Genomic DNA, 23,510 nt, shown 5'->3' with positions numbered 1-23,510 from the left:
TTTTTCCCTCTCCATTTGTATGCGGTTCAATGTAATTTGTGTACCTCTGTGCATAATAATAAAATCTAATAAAACCAAAAACCTCAAAATAAAAGCTCAAAACATTAATACTTAAACTGACAAGACCAGTGTTTTCACAGTGTGTTAGTAGCTTCACCCACAGCATAATCTCATTGATCCAGAAATCCACTGCACTTGACTATTACACAAGAAATATGTTCTGACTGGCTGTGATTTTGCTGCTTTACTTCAGCACTCTAATGAACAGTAATGTATTTTATAAGAAAGCAATGGAATGAAATACAAAGAATTCGGTGACACATCTCCAAAACTCTCAAATTTAATGCAAAATGTCTATTAAAGGCTGGGAGAATTAACAAATGCTTCTACCACACACTGTTGAAAAAAGTTCCAGGCTCCAACCTTTAGAAAATCACGTAGAAAGCCCATAACAAAGAGCCATTTCCGAACTACTTCTGAGAACCTTAAAATATCACAGCTCTCCTTGCAGCTCCATAGAAACAGATCTGAGAGAACAGCAGATTTCCGCAGCAATTCCACTAAATGGATAATCCCTCAGAAGGTGGCGTGAAGAAGGAACCCTGGGAAGCTCTGTAGTACAGCGTATGCATTAATGCATATCAGTCCTACTGACTCTTGTGAAGGTGCCGCAATCAGAGCTTTTGAGTTACAGATTCAACACTCATGTCCCAGGCATGCTGCTTTTGGTCACATTGCAAAGAGTCTGGCAGAACGGAATTGATTCTCGATGCACAGATGTTTGGTAAAGGATATGTGCAACGAATTCGACAGGTGCCACACACTTTTAGAAGCATCCAGGAACACTTGCAGGGAGGCAAAACAATCCCTTGTGTGAGTTTCCTTTTGTGTGACCGCAAAGCAGCGTGTTGCCGCATCTTGCAGGCTGTGCAGATTTAGAAAAGGTCACAGTCAAAAAGCCCACCGGAGACTTTGTCTCACATTTTTCAGAGGTGTAAACAAAAATTAAACTGCGTGAAATCCTCTCTAGATTACCGTCCTGTCCCCCTCCTGCAGTTTCCTGCCTCACTGATAGATGTTTTATGTAAAAGAGAGAAGGAAGATCTGAGTAAAGCTAATTCACACACCGTTAATCTTCCTGTTTTAGCAAAGAGAGGGCAAAGTTTGTATTTATACTACAGAGACACCTAGATGACTTCTCTGATTGTTTCCAAATAAAAAACAACATAAAGGTGGCATGAAATGAAAAATTTTACATGCTTCACCTTTTTCCCATCATTATTACCTTGTAGTTTTTAATTAAAGGGGATTTTTTTTGGTCAAAAGAAAGCAAAATGTTTTTGTAGATGTCCTAAGACCTTTTATTAATTTCTTAATGTATAATGTCAATGTTGGTAACCTGCTACAACCAAACTCTGAGTGAGTAGGGTAATATCATAATATCCTTTAGTGTATACACACACTGGCCACTTTATAAGGTACACCTTACTAGTTCCGGGTTGGACCCCCTTTTGCCTTCAGAACTGCCTTAAGCCTTTGTGGCATAGATTTAACAAGGTACTGGGAATATTCCTCAGAGATTTTGGTCCATATTGACATGATAGCATCACACAGTTGCTGCAGATTTGTCGGCTGCACATCCATGATGCGAATCTCCCGTTCCACCACATCCCAAAGATGCTCTATTGGATTGAGATACGGTGACTGTGGAGGCCATTTGAGTAGTCAACTCATTGTCATGTTCAAGAAGCCAGTCTGAGATGATTCGCACTTTATGACATGGCGTGTTATCATGCTGGAAGTAGCCATCAGAAGAGGGATACACTGTGGTCATGGTCACTGTGGGATGGACATGGTCAGCAACAATACTCAGGTAGGCTGTGGCGTTGACATGATGCTCGATTGGTGCTAATGGGCCCAAAGTGTGCCAAGAAAATATCCCCCACACCATTACACCACCACCACCCTCCTGAACCGTTGGCAGGTTCAAGGCAGGATGGATCCATGCTTTAATGTTGTTGACGCCAAGTTACTGTTGCCTTTCTATCAGCTTGAACCAGTCTGGCCATTCACCTCTGACCTCTGGCAGCAATAAGGCATTTGCGCACTGAACTGCCGCTCACTGGATATTTTTTTCTTTTTCTGACCATTCTCTATAAACCCTAGAGATGGTTGTGCATGAAAATCTGAGTAGATCTACAGTTTCTGAATTACTCAGACCAGCCCGTCTGGCACCAACAACCATGCCACGTTCAAAGTCATTAAATCACCTTTATTTCCCATTCTGATCCTCGGTTTGAACTGCAGCAGATCGTCTTGACCATGTCTACATGCCTAAATGCATTGATGCCATGTGATTGGCTCATTAGAAATTTGCGTTAACAGGCAGTTGGACAGGTGTACCTAATAAAGTGGCCAGTGAGTTTATATGAATATATATATATCTCTTTTCATGCTATTTTATTTTATCTTTATTTATTCATTATCCTTATGTTGTTATTATTATATATGTTATTATTATCTACTATAACTCCGTTTGACCCCAAGTACAAGAATTACCAATCTTTGAGCAAGTTTTATATTTAAAATATGAATTAAAGGGACACTTCAGCCAAAAATGAAAACTCTGTCGTCATTTGCTCACCCTTTTACTTGTGTCAAACCGTTATGACATTTACATTTAGTCATTTAGCAGACGCTTTTGTCCAAAAAGTGGACAAAACTAGATTTATTCGGGCCACATCTGCATGCAGTGTGAACGTAGCCTGTTTGTGCTCAGAGAATTAATAGCTAGAGTAAGGAGGGGGAGTTTTTTGGTTTGTTTGTTTTTAAGTGCTCAAGTGTTCGTGGAAGAGGTGGGTTTTTAGTTGTCATTTGAATGATGCCAGTGAATCAGCAGTCTGCTAGAGAATGGGATGATCATTCCACCAATGAGAAACAGTGAATGAAGTGAAGTTTTCAAACTAATTTCGAGAGGAGCACGTGATATGATTGACCGCAGCTGGCCACTCATTTACATTCACTAGTTAGCCAATCAGATTAACCCCAACTCACTATAAGTAGCCTAGCTAGAACTACTCTCTTATCTTCGTTTTTCGAAGAAACCCCCCATCCACCCCTTCTCCTCCTTTTCTTCCTCTTACCACGGGGAGCTCTCGAGAACCACCTGATCTCGTACTCCCTGCATATGCTCTATGGACCAGGCGGGAGCCCTGGGCTCACCTATCTCCGAGCTCAGGGTTCTCTCCCGGGACAGCATGCCAAACCTGCTAACAGTTGTCAAACAATATCTAAGTGTGAACTCTTGAAAAGGTTTTGGAAAGAGAATTAGAGCCTCTCTGTGATGGTATCACAAGGCAGCGCTTACTTTCCGAATATCCTTATCAGTTTGACTTGTCTACATAATTTTTTTCCTACTATTGAAATCAATGGTTACAGGTTTTCAGCTTTCTTCACAATATCTTGTTTTGTGTTCAACATAATTAAGTATTTTTTCTTTTTTGGGTGAACTATCCCTTTAAGGAACTGTGTGAAAAGACCTCACCTGTAACACTGTCCTGGGCCTGTTCTGCCTGCTCTACCAGCCCGCTGGTTTGCATTAGCTTGACTGATGGGGTAAACCTGCAGCGCATCCATGCCAATGCGAGGGTTGAACACCTAAACAACACAGAATAATACTTATGTTAACATCAGATGTGGCGTTTCCTAGTCAAGGTCAATGATTTCACATTCAAATGGTTTTACCTTCAGCTTACAATAGCCAGAATCCACAACAAACATGATGCCGTCCACTGTCAGAGATGTCTCAGCGATGTTTGTAGCAACAATACATTTCCTCACTCCATCAGGAGCCTATCAATAAACACACAGGGTCAGTTCACAAATCGGTAAATCCCACAAACCTAAAAAAACACAATACTAATCAATAGTATGGGATCAGTATAATTTTGTCCATTCATTTGATCTAAAATACAAAACAAAACCCTGTTTTTTATCATCCGACAAATGCTCACCTTCTGGAAGATCTTGGCCTGCAGGTCCGAGGGCAGCTGGGAGTAAATGGGCAGCACTGCCAGGGCTGGAGCGTTCTCCAGATCTGCCAACCGCTCCACAATCTGATCTGACGTCACCTGCAGCAGCACAGACATCATCTTAGTTACACTGTGCCTTATTAAACAACACAGACTTATCAAATCAGGTCACCTTTATTTATATAGGGCTTTATAGATGATTTATATCATCATTTTAAGTCATTATACTTTGCCACTATTCTTCAAACCATTAGATTTACCCACGTCATGATGTGTTTAATCATTTTACATGTACAAATATTTAATGATCTCCGTTTATGCCTTTTTTATATAAACGATAGAGTATTATTTCAAGTATTCTGTAAAATATTTTAATAAGTATCGGTCAGTTTTTTTAATATAATCAAATGAAGGATGGTGAAACAATATTTCCAAAAAAAAAAAAAATTGTTCAAAAGAAGAGAGTAATTTATTTTCTTTTTTTTTTCTTTTAGTTTGGCTGGAATAAAAGTTGTTATATTAAAAAAATATATATGGGCAATATTATTAGCCCCCTTAAGAAATTGTATGTTTTGATTACTAAGACTAAATAAATTAGTTAAGAGAAAATAGTTATTAAAATATTTAAAAATGAGTAATAAATCAAATTTTTATGCCTGATTACATCAGTATAACAGAGTAATTGCTGAAAGATCGTGTGAGATTTTGCCATCGCAGGAATGAATCATAATTTCAAAATTTTTAAAAAGAAAAATAACAATTTATTAAATTTAAATAATACATATATTATTATTATTATATTTTACTGTAATTAAAGTTTTCACTATAAAAATTAGGGGTGCAACTGTTCAAACTACTCACGGTGCAGTTTATATATCATGGTTTAAGGGTGATGGTTTCGGTACGTTATGGTATGTGATATGTTTAGAAAAAAATGGCTACAGAAAATTTTTTAAAAACCAGCAGGAGCTGGACTAAAGTAACATTGCAAACATCTATAGCAGGCCCATCGCCAGAGGGAGTTTGGGTGGTTCGAAAGACCCACCGCCCACTGATAAAAGAATTTGTCCAGAATTTGTCCCATACATGAGCGCATTTGTCTTATTTTGACTGCTATGGAATCACAAATTGTGAAAATAACCCATCAAAGAAGGCTCTAATGAATGCAAACTACTTTAGTCTAACGGCCAGCTGTGCAAGAAAACAGAATCTGATGTAAGTGAAGTCATCTTTCATTTAGGCATGGGCCGGTATAAGATTCTGACAGTATGATAACCTGTCATAATAAAAATATCACAGTTTCACGGTATTGCGATTACTACTCTAAAATTCATTCTTTTTAAATGTCTGGGTAAAAAACAAAAACTGTTTTCCCCTTTAACACATTACATTTTATTTTCAGAAACATTTATAATATTTTGGAACAGTAAACATGTCAGGCTAAATAATTCAAATGAATCATTGACATTGACTTCTGCTGTTTTCATTAGTTTCAAAAACACAGATTTCTTTACAATTTTAAACAGCATCTGTGTAGATTTTCTGCTGGAGATAATGTTGTCCTAAAAAAACAAAACAAAAGAAAAAAAAAGTAAATAAAAAAATCTTACACATACCTTAGGATCTGTATAGCAGACAATTTTGGCGGTTTTAAAACCGTGACTTTTCCAAACCGCGGTATAACTTGAAAATGGTTAAGGTCCCATGCCTACTTTCACTACAAGAAAAGCTTTGAAGCACCAAAAGAAGCACATATTAAAGTTAATTTTAATGCTAATTAGGTTTTATTAATTGATTTTATTAATTTATTAATTACAAATATTAATTAATTAATATTTTTGTTATCTATGAACTTTCAAAATGTACTTTTTTTCCTACTAAAGAGATCCTTAAGCTCTACATTATTAATATGTTTTACATTTTTTATTATTCATATGGCCAAATTCAGACTGAAGAGAGTTGAATGTGCTGACCAGTTTGTTTTTTGCCCAATAAATGACAATAGGCTTTTTAAATTTAAAGAGCCCCTATTATGGGTTTTGGAAAATGACCTTCCATGCAGCGTGTAACACAGCTCTAAGTGAAGTGAAATATACAGCGAAGGCTTAAATCTAAAAGTGTGCCGTGTTTAAAACGATTGATTTATCTATAGAAGAGTCGACTCAGAAAGGTTCAAATGAATTGTCTTGGTAACGATTCTTTAGCCATGTCGGCGTGATGTCGATATGGAATTCAAGCCCCGCCCTAGAAAACTAAAATCCCCAGCCCCGCCCACAAACACTGTAGAAAGAAAAAGAGGAAGACAAACACTGTAGCAGATCCCGGTTCAATCATGGTTAAGAATAGAGCAATTTGCTGGTGTTAAACTGCACTGCTTTAATGCACTCCTGCGATGGGTTCACATATATACTCAGCACTCTGACTACTTTAAAAATTGTTGATGGTGGGCATTTCTCTGTCTCACATTGAAAGCAGTCGACCAATCGCAACAGACTGGGTCATCGGACCAATCAGTGCAGATTAGCATTACGCTAAGGAGGGGTTTGAGAACAAATGAATTGCTGAACGAATCATATGGGAGTCGTTGGGATAATAAGGTAAAAAATAATGCATATTATAAGACAATGTTTAAAGGTCAAAGTGTTTTTGACCTTGCATGCATATCAGCCTGTTGTTGGAGACCCCCAAAACCAAAATATGACCTTTTATAATGCAAAATAGGGGTTCTTTAAAACTTTAACAGACTCCTTTTTTCGAATGATATATGATGTAATAAATTTGTGTCATATTTCTTTATTCTAAATATTTCCTCAAAAAGTGTGGTTATGATGACTATCCGACAAGCTAATCCAGCTAAAAATAGTGCTAAAATGCAGTATTTAAACCTCATAACTAACTAGAAAATAAGGTGAACAACTGCAAAAAGGTCCACTTTTTGAGAAAAAAAAAGAACCACCCTTTTCACCAAGCTGTCTACGGGCCTGTATAGGCTGTATGTTTGGGTCCGTATGGGATGGCTTCTGGGTCCGGGCAGTCCTCCTGTTTAGTGACCTCTGATCTAGGCTATCTATGAGATTTTTTTGCAAATGGCATTCATTATTTTTTTGTGTCTGTTGAAACACTGACGGAAATGTGCTGTGTTTTGGCCTCACCTGCGGATTTGTGCTTCATCTCCTTCACTTCCCTTATTGACACGTGAGGATATCAACAACAGATTTACATACTATTGGACAGCTCTTTGCACGTGCAATGCATGTGAAAGGTAATCGGAAACGTACAAATGCTAAACATTTTTGCTTTGTTGCAGTTGTTTTTAAATCACCAAACCAATATTAATAATGGATATTCTGAACCGCGGACCATAGAGCGCACTGAACAGTGCATGGTTTTTTACCGAGAACCATTACATCCCTAATAAGAATATATCTTGGTAAACATATGAGAATCAAAAACATACAAAACTTTTGAATATCAGTCTCTGGACAACATTAACCGTGCATTTAAACTGTGACTCCATTCATAAGGCATCTTCTGCATGATTAAAAATCTCCTCACCTCGATGTCCTCCTGACCAGGCATGAAGATGAGGATGTCACCCACCATCCCGCTGAGATGAATCTGCAAGGCCTGTTTCACAGCCGCCTCCACATAGTCCTCCTGAGGAGTCTAGATCACAGCAACACACTCAGCTTTAGCATACAGCGCAGCGAACAGCTTCAGCTTCATCTAAAGACGCTATTAACACCTCACCTTGCTGAACAAGATATCCACTGGGAACGTCCTGCCAGGAATGTTGAAAATAGGAACATTGCCGAAGAATGACGCAAATTTGTCCGAGTCCATGGTGGCAGATGTGACAATGAGCTTCAAGTCGGAGCGTCTTGACACCACCTAAAGTAATCATCAGATAGGGTTGAGAAAGGAAGAAGAGAGAAAGTGAGTCATCAGAATCAACACCTAAATTCAATAGTGCTCCTAAAAGAGGCCATATGATATGAAACCATTTGATATTGTATTATAATGCAATAATTTTGGGGAAAATAATAGTTTATATTAGCATATAATATTCTTTATACAAGTATTTGACATTGACCACATAATAAGTTTTTGTTTAGCAATTTAATAGTCATCTATGTAATATTTAAAGGGGTGGTCCACAGTGTATTTTTAAGGCTTTGTTGTGTTTATAAGATGCAAAGCAATGTGTGCTCGTGATTCACTTGTAGAAAATCACGTTATTTTTTCAGATATCTTACTTTGATTATATACAGCTACTCAGCTAACATGAAAATGACTTTCATATTTCCTAGTTCCTCCGAAAGGCCCGCCCTCAAGAGGCTCTGATTGGTCAGCTAACATTATGTGCTGTGAATCGCGAATCAGGTCTACGTCACCACGTCACGCCCCTACAAGCACGAGCTTTTGTGATGTGTAAACAGTAGCTGAATCAGACAGAAAATGAAAAGCAGCTGAACCTCACGCCTGCTCTCTAAAATAAAATCTGACAAGTGTCTTTCACATACAGTTGAAGTCAGAATTATTAGCCCCCCTGTTTATTTTTTCCCCAATTTCTGTTTAACGAAGAGAAGATTTTTTTCAACACATTTGTAAACATAATAGTTTTAATAACTCTAATAATAACTGATTTATTTTTTCTTTGCCATGATGACAGTAAGTAATATTTGACTACATATTTTTAAGACAGTTCTATTCAGCTTAAAGTGCCATTTAAAGGCTTAACTAGGTTAATTAGTTTAACTAGGCTGGTTAGGGTAATTAGGCAAGTTATTGTATAATGATGGTTTTTCTGTAGACTATCAAAAAAAAATTGCTTAAAAGGGGCTAATAATTTTAACCTTAAAATAAATTACAAAAAATTTAAACTGCTTTTATTCTAGACGAAATAAAACAAATAGGACTTTCTCCAGAAGAAAAAATATTATCAGGCATACTGTGAACATTTCCTTGCTCTGTTAAACATCATTTGGGAAATAAAAAAAAAAATAAATAAATTCAAAGGGGGGCTAAAATTATGACTTACATATTCGGAATAAGCATGTGTAAGTAATCTAAAACGTTCACATATCTTTTGCGAGTTGGTCATTTGAGAAGTAGAATGCACGGAAAACGGCTGCATAGGGAGACATTGCAGCGCTGCTAAAGATTGTGTGTGTTTACAGCGGTTTGACTGATAAATATGAATTTGTAGCTAAATTGTTAGTGGTTCCAAACAGCATTTCCAGTTGTTTACATCCTTGTTTACGTCCTCGCTACAACATACCATTAACGCTAGAAGCTGTGCATGTAATAGGTTAATTTTAACAAATAAAAATACTTACAGGTTGTGGCTCACAATCCACAGCTTCATGAGTTGGATGAGTTTTAACCGAATACAGCACTGAACTGAGAGAGATTTTGGAAGTTCTCCTTTGTCAGATACTAGCTATATATTTTATATAATTCTATGGAACATAATTAAAATTAAACTGTAAGCGCTTCTCTCTTTGTGTCATGTCCTTTGGAAGCCCAAATACAGAAACAGAACAAGCTCTGTGGAAATAGCAGCGTTTGGACAGCATTTTAGCTTTCTCTGCTATAATATTACAGCGCCTCTGGCCACGCCCCTTTCGCAGCTTGGATTGTCTGCACATGGTGAACGTGAGTAACGTGAAGTCCTTGTGATCTCACTAGCCTGGATGTTTTTTTGTAGTCCCCAAACTTCATTCGCTGTAGGCTTTGCTAAGCTAACTCTGTAAAAGCCAATGTCTCCCTTGGCATTAAACTTTTGAGCGTCTTACATTCAGAGATGTTGTTTATGTTCACACAGCTACATTACACATCAACTAAAGTTTAAGTATGATAATATGTTAATCGTTGTGACCACACTTTTAATAGGTTAATATTTTGTACATTCCCTAGATGTCGGGATACACACCACCACTAGATGGCGCCACTAAATTTGTTGTTTCTCTTGGGCCCACAGAATATAATTTTTCCTGTATTTCCTAATATTTAATAGGTTTATACTTTGTACATTCCCTCGATGTCAGGATACACACCGCCACTAACTTTGTTAGTTCCCTTCTGTCCACAGCATATAATTTTTCCTGTAATTTAGTAGACTTATTATTCCACGTGATAAATAAACCACTAGTCAGTCAATAGTTCAAACTGTTTTAAGCCATTAAATCGTTTAATTCCAGTTGAATTGAGCAGCTTTAACAATCCTGAATACAAAAAGCATACATCGTTAAAAAGAGTTTATCACTTTCCCTTTCCTTCAGCTTAGCTCCTCATTTCAATAGTTTTTATCAATTCTAAAAAAAAATTTTTATATAAATTTGTAATATCATCTAAACGCACAAAGCTATCAGGTATTAAACTTCAGGTGCTAGGCTGTAGAACTGAATAAATGAAGACATGAGGAGGACAGATGACTTGCAGAGGATAACAAAAGTGCGTCCTGTATATAATATACATAGAGCGCACGTGGTTGTGACATGCAAATGGGAGTAGGGATACAACGATTAACTGATTTCACTATTAACCGTGCTTTAATTTGTTACAGTTAATTAATTGTAAAGGCTTCTCAACCCAGCATTTCTGCACAGAACGAAAGTGCTGCAACTAAAAGTTATGCCAACTGTGCACTAGTTTAAAGTTCCAAGTTTGTACACTGAGGCTAATACACATACACACAAACTGGATCAACTATGGCTGAGGCTATTAACTAAGGGCTATACACGTTGCGTCTTTTGCACTCGCAAGTTCGTTATTTCTTTTATTTTCTTTTTCTATTTCTTTGCACGCGGCCTGACGAGCTCACGCTTTCCAGGCGCTCCTAGTTGAAAGAATGCCGCGAGCGCACCTCGAGTCACGTGACGAGAACTGGACCGATAAGCTTCATGCTTTCTATGGAATATACCAATTTCTACTCCAAAGAGAAAACAAATTATTAAATGAAAATACCAAACAAGTTCATAATATGGTTGATCAAAAGTGCCTTTCAGACAGGGATTCAGCAGTCTTTGACTACATTTGTTCTCTTTAAAAGGGAAACACTTAGCTAATATGTAGCTTAGATTTCCATTAGAGATTCATTCATTCATTTTCTTGTCGGCTTAGTCCCTTTATTAATCTGGGGTTGCCACAGCGGAATGAACCGCCAACTTATCCAGCATTTGTTTTACGCAGCGGATACCCTTCCAGCCACAACCCATCTCTGGGAAACATCCACACACACTCATACACTACGGACAATTTAGCATACCCAATTCACCTGTACCGCATGTCTTTGGACTGTGAGGGAAACCGGAGCACCCGGAGGAAACCCATCCGAACGCAGGGAGAACATGCAAACTCCACACAGAAACACCAACTGACACAGCCGAGGCTCGAACCAGCGACCCTCGAACCAGCGACCTTCTTGCTGTGAGGCGACAGCACTACCTACTGCCCCACTGCGTCGCCCCTTTCTATTAGACAAATACTATTTATTAATTTTTTTTATTCATTGTTCTGTCCTTTATTTTCAGTGTAAAATGATTACTTGCGTTAAATGGCAAAAACTTTTTTCACTTATTTTTAAGTCCAAAGAAAAATGGACTACTGTTCGTTTTTATTATTATTATTATTATGTGCTGTATTAATCAGTTACGAAGCAGCAATAAATAACACTTTAGAAAACCACATAAAAACTACTTATATTTTAAACTAGTAGTGTTTTGAAATTAATGGATGCGTAATAATCATGATAACCATGAATATTCCTCAGACTATAATCGTACAACCAAAATCTATAATCGATGCACCCCTAAATGTGAAAGTGGAAAAAGTGTGCACAGCTTCGCATTCAAATCCATTTCATAATCTTGCTTGCATATTGTCAGCGTCTTCCTTATATGCGCACATTATAGCGGACTACACATAGACAATATTATTATATCATATACACAGTAGCCTAGGTAGGTTTACAATTACATCCCTGAATGACGTCCAGAATGAAGCAGTTACTGCTTGTGCACAATGATGAACAATGATGGGGCAAACCATCAACCATTAACGCAAATTGCAGGGGTCGCTAATTGGCACCTATAGAACTGCAGGAATGGCAGTTGCCTTTATTGAAGCAGTAAACAAAGCAGCATGATGTCAAATCTAGCAGGATTTTATCGATTTCATAAACTACACAGCAGCCCAATGTTCAGATTAAATTCAGGCAAACTTTAGCATACAACTATACACTGTAGAACCAAAAATTATACAAACTGTAATACCTTGTAAAAAAGCATTTAAGACTTTTTAGTACTTTTTTTAAGGGCCTAAATTGTTTTATCAACTTTGTTTTATCAACAAATTGTTTTTAAGACCCTGCGGACACCCTGTATTATCATTATAATTATTTAAAAAAGAGATCAGAAAACTATTTCTCACTATTAAAACTATTTGCACCCTGTTCATATGGCCTGTTTAAGTGTCCACGTAAGCTGTTAACAATAACGTATACCAGGAGCTTTTATATAGTGTCTGAGAAGGACAGAGAAGATGTCTCACCTCTCGGAGCAGCCCGAAGAGCACATCAGTGTTGAGGGAGCGCTCGTGGGCCTCGTCCATGATTACTGCACTATAGTGGTCCAGATCTGACTCCCGCAGAGACTCCCTGAGGAGAATCCCATCCGTCATGTACTTGATCATAGTCTTCTCTGATGTACAGTCTTCAAAACGGATGGCATAACCCACCTGGAATACACATTCAAGCCATTATGTCACGGTAAAATGATGGTTAGAACCAAAAGTACAATGTACAAGTAAAGTCTTTTACAATAATATATACTACCAGTCCAAAAAATATATATATATATTTTTTTAAAAAGCTCCTTCTGTTCAACAAGAAATTATTAGATTCAATTATTATTCAATTATGTATATATATATATATATATATATATATATATATATATATATATATATATATATATATATATATATATATATATATATATATATATATATATATATATATACACACCATACAGTAAGTACTAAAAATCAGCCAGTGCTTAGTTATGTAACTACACTGATAATGTCAATCTTGATATGAAGTGTAACCAGTTTTAGTTCATTATAATAGCCCCAATTTTTTTTCAGTCACATTACATGCAAGTCAGCCCATATCCACCAGGTGGCAGTATTTCTCCATCACATATATGTTTTTAACCTACTGGACAAAAAATCGATTTCATGCACACTAGATGTTGTTCACCAACCTCCTCTCCCAGATTACTGTTCATCTCTTCGCTGACTCTCTTAGCCACACTCATGGCTGCCACTCTGCGAGGTTGTGTGCAGCCCACCATACCATAGCTGGTGTAACCGTCCTCATGAAGATACTGCGTTAGCTGCGTCGTCTTACCACTGCCTGTTTCACCCACCACTATCACAATATTGTTATCCCTGTCAGAGAAAAAAAACGAAAATATCAGCATGTCATGTGGGCAAAACACATGAGCTCACAAATTTTGTGCAGGAGTTTTTATTTAAAAGGATAGCTCACCCAAAAAAATGTGTTTACATTATTTTACTCAACCTTAAGTGGCTATAAACCTTTATGAGATCCTTATTCTGTCAAACACTAAAGAAGATATTTTGAAGAAAGCTGAAAACCAGTAACCACTTACTTCCATTGTAGGAATACAAATACAAATAATCTGGAAGTCAATGGTTATAGGTCTCAGCTTTTTTTTAAATATCTTCTTCAGTGTTGAAAAGCAGAAAGAAATTCATAAACATTTGGTTCGCATGTTTGTGTTTAACACCATGTCAGCTTCTATATCTGATTTCATGATCAATACAAAAGTATACTGCTGATATATCAATTTTACAATTTATTTTTGCTAAAATCTATAAAATATTTGGATTAACAGAGACCAAAAAAGTTTCACAGAATTAAAGCCAACACAATCTAATAGAACATGCTTTAAACTAGTTTGGAGGGGGTGGAGGGAGTGTAAATGATGACAGATTTTTGGGTCAACTATCCCTTTGAGGAATAAAGATGTTGATGAGTGTGATCAGGACCTGATGATGTTGAGAAGCTGCTGGCGAACAGCAAAGATGGGCAGATACTGTCTCTGCTCTAACAGAGTCTTCTTCTTAGCAAACTCACTGCTTGCTTCACTCTTCTCCTTCATGTGATCGGCAAACTTCTGCTCGGCCCTGAAATGATGAAGAGAGGAAAGATAAGGATGACAGAAAGAGTTTTTTGTACTAATTCAAAAATGATTTTGGCGGGAATAATGAAATGATAGATTTTTGTAGAAGAAAAATGCATGCTAAAATTAACATATTAATAGTGTAAAAATATAAACATTTGGATTAGTAAAACGGCAATCTTATCAAATATTAGGATTCATTCATTCATTTTCCCTTGGTTTAGTCGTGGGGCCGCAACCCAATACTGGGAGTCACTCATACACTCTCACATTCACACACACACACTCATACACTACGATCTATTGACTGTGGGAGAAACCAGAGCACCCGGAGGAAACCCACGCGAACAAACAAACTCCAAACAGAAAACGAAACGCCAACTGTCCCAGCCGAGACTCGAACCAGCGACCTTCTTGCTGTGAGGAGACAGAACTAACCACCGAGTCAACGTGCCACCTCAAGATTAGAATTTAAAACTATTATTTCAGTAAGCGGACCACACTTTAAAACAAGGTTTTATTAGTAAATGTATTCATTAACATCAATAATAATAAACAATAATTGTGCAGCATTTATTAATCATGCTTCAATATTTACTAACGCATTAATAATGAGCAAAGATATGTTTGTCAGTATTAGTTAATGCACTGAGTTAACGAGCAACTTTGTTTCATTAACTGACATTATGAAAGATGAATAAACACTGTTATAAATGTATTGTTCATTGATTGTTCATAATAGTTAATACATTAATTAATTATTTTTAACTGATAGAAGTTGGAACCTTATTGTAAAGGGTGACCAGTAAATGTTTAATGAAAAGGATCTTTTGATGAATACAAATTATGTCTTTACTGATTTCAACATTTCAATGATTTTATGATCACTTTTGATTAATCTAATTGATATTTGCTGAATAAAAATATTGTTTTTGCATATGCATATGCATATATATATATATATATATATATATATATATATATATATATATATATATATATATATATATATATATATATATATATATATATATATATATATATACATATATATATATATATATATATATATATACACACATATATATATATATACACATATATATATATATACACATATATACATATACATATACATATATATATATATATATATATATATATATATATATATATATATATATATATATATACACACATACATATATATTTATCATGGTTTCCGCTACATTCATTCTTCCATGGCGGGGCGCCACGGCTACATTACAGCTTCTCATTCAACACATTCAGTCATGTTTTTAAATAGCGGGTGATAATCGCATTAAAACTTATTAAAAGGTAAGTGGTGCATTAATACCGCTGTAGGTCTATTGGAGACATTCCTGAATATTTCTGGCAAATCAAATAAATGTTGGAGACGTACTTGCTATGTAAACGCACTTCAGTGCTTATTTAAGAGCGCACAAGAAGATCTGCGCTTGAGCAGCATATATTTGAGGGGGCATGCAAGAAGTTTTATGCACGAGCAGGGGAAATCGGCACGCAAGCACGCCACAGGTAGTTGGTAGATCTGTGTAAAAAAAGGCCTGCCGCCACAGCTGGAAAAAAATCCTAGAGGAAACACTGTGTGTATATGTATGTATGTGTATGTGTATGTGTATATATATATATATATATATATATATATATATATATATATATATATATATATATATATATATATATATATATAATTCTATTTTAATGAAGAAGTAATCAGATTATCAAATGAAATCAGAAACGCGTGCATCAGGCTCAATCAATAAATTAATTAATCAATTAATCAATCAGTCAAGCAGTCAAACAATCAAATAAAATAAATTAAATGATTAAAAATAAATAAATAAAAACAAAAAACTAATTAAATAAAATAAAAAAATAAAATAAAGAAAAAATAAATAAATTAAAAGAGTAAAATAAAATAATAAATAAACAAATAAATAACTAGTTTATTAAAATAAAATTAATTAAATAATAAATTAATTAAAATAAAAAAATGTAAAAAATAAAATAAAAAATCTATCAATCAATAAATCAATTAAATAAATAAAATAATTAAATAAAAACTTCTGGGGACCCAGAATTCCCAAATACAACAGTAAAGAAATCCTTAAGTAATAAAAATGAATACTAGGATCCAACAAATTGATACCTTATTGATGCAAGAAACAACATCAAAATACACATCTGTTTTACCTGTAATCCACTTTTCCGTCTTCCCCAACAGCTTTCCCGTCTCCTCCATCCTCTTTTTTTTGGATTCCCATGATGTCACCCAGTTTGGTGCCAGCGAGCTCCCAGTGTTTGTGCTGTGCCTTTAAGAAGCAAAACAACAGTTATAGTAACTGTCCTGGAGAGAGAGAGTGGTCAAAATGCATGGAAAAACCATAGACTGTAAAATATATGGATGTAGTATCCGTGACGTCACCCATAGGTTTCTAATGAGCGCAAAAGAAGCTACAAGTAGGCGCGGCCAACTGTCGCCATTTTGTTCGCGCGTCATCGCACCCACGGCGGGATACCAAACAAGGGCAAAGAGGCGGAGAGTGAGCGGAGCTACAGACACCTGCTGGCACTTTGCTTAGACCTGGCAGACAGACTTTACTTTGGGAGAAACGCTTGATACTTTATTACCTGCGACTCGTTTGTGTTCTGACCACATGTGCTTGGCTGTACACTATATCAGTAAAGTGTTTAGACTTTTAAAAACAGTGTAGTAATACATTGAGCCTCTAAGCATTGTTCTTATGACGTTTTTCTACAGGAGGAAAATGCAAATTACTTCCAAACACTTCAAATATAGTCTGTGTCACTAAATGCAAGACTATTGATGAACTCCAGCATAACACTGTATGACAACGCTTCAGATGACTGTTCTAGAGCCTACAGCTAATCAATCTGTCAGATTCTGGAGTGCTTTACGGGTCTAAAGAAAAATATTAATGATAAATGATCTTAAATAAAACAAATACATTTATAGAGATGGTATACAAGTATATAACTTTACTCACATGGGAAACGGAGGCCACGTGAATGGTTTGTGAGCACAATTAAATGCACACAGCATCCCATATCATCTGATAATTGTAAGAAATAAGTCCAAAAGGCAGCTGACTGTGTAAAGCCACATAAAACAAAACAAAAATACGATGAATATGCCGAGATCAGTGGCTAATCTGCCGGATTCAGATGAGGTGAAGTGACTGTGACCAGCGAGACCTAGCTGTCACTCAAGTGGCCACGCCCTTAATTATGCAAACTTAATATAACCTAATATAAAGGAAACGGATGAGTTATAAAAAAATTCACCCCCCTCACAGTTGTCATGGAGGGTAATAATAGCTATATGAACCAAAATCATTCTTTATACCAGGCTGTAAACACCTTTTTTTCCTGCTGTAAAGTTGGCCATTCTAACAGTGGGCTCAATTGCAATTTGCTCTATTATGGAGCCAGGACTAGCGGAATTTTGATGAATTGCAGTTTCGGTTACTTCCGTATTGGCTTTCCGAGGGAGAGCGGGAGGTTGCTGCTTGGTAAAAACGAGACACACACCTTCTTTCTCTCTTTCTGCTCTCGGTGGCGTCGCACCAGCTGACTGCCCTTACGGGAGATGATGGCCATGTCTGAGGTCGCATCTTTCACTGGAATGACCGGCTCAGGCTGAAGGAACAGAAAAAAAAAGTCAAATAAACAGTTAAAGACTGCACATCAATAATACAGTTAAAGGCAAAATTATCAGCCTTGCTTTAACATTTCCAAAGTGACGTTTAACATAGCAAGCAGATTTTCACAGTAATTTCAATTATATATATATATATATATATATATATATATATATATATATATATATATATATATATATATATATTCATCTTGAGAAAGTTGATTTCTTTAAGTATGGCTGGAATAAAAGCAGTTATATAATTTTCTTATTAAATCAATATTACAGTATTATTCCTTTAAGAATTGTTTTTTTTATTGGCTACAGAAAAAAAAAACACTGTTGTCCAATGACATGCCTAAATAACTAGTCTAGTTAACCTAACTGTCTCTGCCACTGTAGTACCTGTTTAGTGAAGACAATCCTCCCATCAAGGAAGGGTGGCACTAGGTTATGCACAAGTAAATGGACTCGGGCTGCGTTGTCTTCCTCAAAATCCTCGTCCACCTCCAGACGCTGAACCACTCCACTGGTGAGCATGCGGTTCGTCTCCCAGCGTTCGTTATCCTGGAGAGAAAGTGACATTTGAGTGAGTATGAGACGTGTGAGGGTCTGTACAGATGTGTGAGGGTGTGTACGGTCACCTCATTGATTTGTCTTTTCTGTGCTGAGATGCGTTTCTGGGTCTGTTTCTGGAGGATCTGCTCCCGCTTCTTCACATATTCCTCTGAGCTGGACGTCAGTGGGTTGTGAAACTCATCATAACCTTCATCCATCATGTACCAGTCTCGATCAGCTTGCTGTTTGCACATGAAGCAACTAGTTAGTACATATTATAATACCAGCTTGAACATGGATTCTAGTTTTGCTAACAAAATGTGAATGCAACAGGGTCTGTGTTGAGTGCAATTAGTTATAAAGTAACCCATTATAGGGTTGTGCTGCGGTCTGAAAAATATATTATTTTGTTTTATGTTATTTACAGGCTTTGTGACTATTTAGACACCAATGATAGTGCTTATAGTGCTTACATATGGTATGATGTTTCTCTTTTTTTCTTTACCTCTATCTATCTATTTATTTATTTACTTACTTAATGATTATTATATATATATTTTTATATTATACTTAGCGCTGGGCCGTTATCGGCGTTAATGTGCTGCGTTAATGCGAGACTCTTATCGCGCGCTAAAAAAAAATATCGCCGGTAATCTATTCTCAAACTTGGGTTGGGAGCTGGGTCTACTCTACGCAAGCTATGATGACTTTCACCTTGATAGTTTAGCGCGGATGTTTACCTGACCGGTGAGCCGTCTGACTAAAAAGTGCTGAATCAAATCAGCAGGATGCCTGACTTTATCTGCAGTTCGGCAGTTTCACTTTAACTCATGAACATTTCATTCATACGCCGTGACAAACTGGGATATTAGACGCAAATAAGGAGCAAGGACTGGTGAGAGTGTTATAGAATGTAATAACGCTCGCCAAACGTTTTGTGTGTGGTCCTTTACTGACAGCCTCCTGTGTCTTGAATTTTGTCGGAAAATATGGCGAAAAGTCCTACATGACGGTAATAGTTTGTTTGCACTGTTTAATTCAGTAATGCCACTAATATATGCATACTCCACATGTCTTAATTCCATTTCTGTTTAGTTCAGTTATGACTTTAGTCGCATTAAGGTAATCAAAAATTGCTGTTTACATAGTACACTCATATTAAAATCGCATTAAAGTATTGTTGCCCATGTAAACATACTCAATGTTTGACACACCGTCAGGGCTCTGTGAACTTGGCATTGAGAAGCAGCATTTTCTGCATGTACGTACATCAAGTATGAAATCACTGTTCGGAGCTTATGTAGGCCTACAGTTTAACATTCATGTTTAACTGAATAAACAGTTAGTAAACACAAGTACATCTTATTAAACATAATTTATTTTCATCACTAATTATCATAGTAGAACAGTTTCTCAAGCAGTTTGTGATGCATTTTGGAAGTAGGAGATGAGCCCCTGGTCTAATGCGCCACCTGGCTTGAGAAACCCATTCTCAAAGATTTATTATTTGGGTAGCAAACATATTCTGAATGCCTTCGGCAGAATTCAAATGAGCCATGTTAATCTAGATTAATTTCGAAATTAATCTAGATTTTTAAAAAATGATCTATGCCCACCTATAATTATCTTAAAACATTTATTTATTATCTGATGAGTGATTAGTTCACCTCTTTGCTATTATTGTTTATGATTTGCTTTTGTGGAACATTTTGGACTATGACACATGACTCAAAACTTGCTTTATTATACTTGATGATACTTGATTGCTTAATTAACTTGATAATATTTCTAGAAGCACATTGTACATTCATCCTAATAAACTTTAAATAAACACAAATGATTTTTTTAAAGTAATAAAACAAACTAAATAATTAGTATTAAAATTTGTAAAAATTATTAAGTAAAAAGTTACTGTAATTTAATCACTTTTCTGAGTAAAAGGATTATTTTTTTAATTTTAGGTCACTTAATTACAGTTACTTATAATTTACTTGTATTAAATACAGAGCATAAATTCAACAGTTCAACACTGTAAACAAATTCAGAAGAGTAATTGTATTTTAGGGTTATACCAATATGCACTTTAATTGCATTTTAAGCTTTTAAATTACATTTTAGACTTGTACTGTTAATTTCAGTGAGTTATTATTAAAGCGTTTCCATTAAAAAAACAACAACATTATTTGTTTTAAATAAAGTACATGGAAAATTTCATTATTTTAGACCATTATTTAACACTTATTATTTAACACTTTATTTAGTTATTCAATTCAGAGAAGCAAAGTAACTGTATTTTATTGTTATAGCAATATATATTTTTTTAAATAATTAAATTTTAACTAATGACAATTGAACATAATTAGGAAAAATGAATCAGTTCAAGACTAAATATGGTGTTAAGAAAAGCAAAGTAATTGTATATGTAACAAGGTTATTTAGAAATTACTATAGTATATAAATTTCTCAGCTAAAGAAGGTTAGACCTGTCTAACGATTGCACATGAGACAATGAATTAACTAAGAAATCAATGTGAATGTATGGTATACAGATGAATTCAGAATTATTAGCCCCCCCTATTTATTTTTTCCCCCATTTTCTGTTTAACAGAGAGATTTTTTTCAATACATTTGTAAACATAACAGTTTTAATAACTCATTTCTAATCACCGATTTATTTAATCATTGCCATGATGACAGTAAATAATATTTGACTTGATATTTTTCAAGACACTTCTATACCGCTTAAAGTGACATTTAAAGGCTTAATTAGGTTAATTAGTTTAACTAGGCAGGATAGGGTAATTAGGCAAGTTACTGTATAATGATGGTTTGTTCTGTAGACTTTCAAAAAATATATATAGCTTAAAGGGGCTAATCATTTTGTCTTTAAAATGGTATTTTAAAAAAATAAAAACTGCTTTTATTCTAGCCGAAATAAAATAACTAAGACTTTCTCCGGAAGAAAAAATATTATCGGACATACTGTGAAAATTTGCTTGCTCTGTTAGACATAATTTGGGAAAATATTTAAAAAAGAAGAAAATATTCAGAGGGGCTAATAATTCTGACTTCAACTGTATATAAAATATGGTGTCATTCCTTTAAAGAATTTCATGTTTTGATACATATAATGTTTAACATTTCTTAAGTATTAAATAGTTCAATAAAACTAAAATGGCATTTTTGACTCAAATTTAAAGAATTAAAGGAGTTTCGTTTATATTCTGTATACATTAGAATGTAATGTAGAATGTAAAAAGAGTCTTGACACTTGGAAAAGAATGTTTAAGCGCTTACCCGCTGATCTTCCTCCCACTGCTCCTTCTCATCTTCATCATCAAATTGGATGCCACCCTCTCCCTCTTCTCTCTTCTCTCCTGCAAAAAAAAAAGTATATCAACCCAACACTTTAGATGCTGTGCACTCACGTTCATTCAAAAGTCTGTGGTGAGGAAAAATAGTCTGTTCACAAAGCCTGCACATCATTTTAATTGACATAAACAATTATTGCATTGCGACTATTTTATGAACAGTAGCGTCTACATACAATACCATGTAATCAAATGATAATCATCTTCTGGAAACTTAATTACTTAACATGTGTTCTTGATATTTAAAATAAAGGTATCAGAAATACTCTGAGAAATATAATATACATACAATAATTCTGACTTAAACTGTATATATGTGGAGTCTTTACCTTTCCCGCGGGACAGACGTGGAGTGGAGCCAAAATGCTTCCTGTCATTGGCCCACTCATTGTACTTGTATGATGGGGTCGGTAGAGGAGTATCTACAGGATACTGAGGTTTACTTGACCTGAAAAACACAATGTGTAACTTATTAACACTCCTCCTGACCTTTACAAACCATGTTAGCACAAATATCCTCCAATCAGATGTTAATGAGTGAGGATCGGTGGTTCATACCTGTCTCTCCTCTCGCTGTCCCGGACTGAGCGCTGGCTGCGTTCGGAGCGGTCATTCTCCCGGTGTGAGGGGGCAGGAGACGGACTCTCCCAATGAGAGTGGCGTGAGCTGGCGTATCCACTGTCATCTTCATCCCAGCTGGAGCGTGACGGAGTGGCCAAGTCTGTGTGTGGACAGATGATGATGAGAATCATGATGTATTGTTAGTTAATGCCATGTCAGCAATAAAGGCTATTTTCATGGCAAGAATATTTCATTCAGAAATCAGGGTATATTCAGGAATCCTAAAGGTAATTGTAAATACCTTTTTAAAACCTTCTCAGAATATTTTAAGACCTCATCGCTACTTCAAGTTAATCAGTATCAAGCCTTTAACTTTATAAACAGTTGTTGATAAACAGTTAACTAAATCAATGGAGCACAACCATGCAACAGAACTCTGATAAGCTCGGAAGAAACAAAGCTTGAAAGATTAAATTATGTTGTTGTTTTCAGCGACAGGCTTCAGCAACTGTTTAAACTCGTCTTTCTCCAACCAAGAGTACGCAAAATTACATTTTCCTATTTTGCTGTCCGTTTCGCTACATGTGGAGAGTGACACATCACCTTCCCGCGTTTGTCGCAAATTACATGACATCACGACGGAGCTTGGACGGACGGCACACCATTGTTAATATTAGAGGAAAATAAATAAATTTATGCTTTTTTGGAGTCAAACACTTTGGACAACGCTTGAACAAAAATTAAGACATTGTAAAAACGCAATTAGGACTTTTAAGGGCCCTAATTCTCATAATTGATTTATCAATTTTTAATACTGTTTAAGACCCCGTGGACACCCTGTAAATGTACAATTAAAACAACAAACATGCTTGACATGATTTACATGTTCTCCTTTGCTGGACTAAAACACCTGCAGTTGTGTATTCTGCATATTGTTTGCTTATGTTTAGTAAGTAATTTTGGATAAAAGCCTATGCTGAATAAAATCCTTAAAATACACAACTTAAAAAGTTACCAAATACAGACTTAGATCCTGGAATACCATCGGTATCAACCAATCAGATTTTATATTTAA

General features: G+C 35.7%; 1 protein-coding gene across 1 annotated transcript in view; it reads right to left on the bottom strand.

The window, feature by feature from the left end:
* Positions 1 to 23,510, bottom strand: part of dhx38 (DEAH (Asp-Glu-Ala-His) box polypeptide 38) — a 55,028-nt gene that overhangs the window by 21,118 nt on the left and 10,400 nt on the right. Inside the window, exons 5-19 of the mRNA XM_056462384.1 lie at positions 22,433 to 22,595; positions 22,204 to 22,322; positions 21,801 to 21,880; positions 18,590 to 18,745; positions 18,351 to 18,512; positions 17,837 to 17,944; positions 16,478 to 16,596; positions 14,109 to 14,246; positions 13,298 to 13,484; positions 12,585 to 12,770; positions 7,782 to 7,922; positions 7,587 to 7,697; positions 4,014 to 4,130; positions 3,745 to 3,852; positions 3,545 to 3,657 (exon numbers count right to left, since the gene is read on the bottom strand). Coding sequence (XP_056318359.1) covers positions 3,545 to 3,657; positions 3,745 to 3,852; positions 4,014 to 4,130; positions 7,587 to 7,697; positions 7,782 to 7,922; positions 12,585 to 12,770; positions 13,298 to 13,484; positions 14,109 to 14,246; positions 16,478 to 16,596; positions 17,837 to 17,944; positions 18,351 to 18,512; positions 18,590 to 18,745; positions 21,801 to 21,880; positions 22,204 to 22,322; positions 22,433 to 22,595 — 2,008 coding nt within the window. The remainder of the gene's footprint in view (positions 1 to 3,544; positions 3,658 to 3,744; positions 3,853 to 4,013; positions 4,131 to 7,586; positions 7,698 to 7,781; positions 7,923 to 12,584; positions 12,771 to 13,297; positions 13,485 to 14,108; positions 14,247 to 16,477; positions 16,597 to 17,836; positions 17,945 to 18,350; positions 18,513 to 18,589; positions 18,746 to 21,800; positions 21,881 to 22,203; positions 22,323 to 22,432; positions 22,596 to 23,510) is intronic.

This window comes from Danio aesculapii, chromosome 7 (assembly GCF_903798145.1).
Source record: "Danio aesculapii chromosome 7, fDanAes4.1, whole genome shotgun sequence".
NCBI classification, from domain to species: domain Eukaryota; kingdom Metazoa; phylum Chordata; class Actinopteri; order Cypriniformes; family Danionidae; genus Danio; species Danio aesculapii.
The sequence above is the reverse complement of the archived record's forward strand: the minus strand, read 5'-3'. Positions and strand labels throughout refer to the sequence as shown.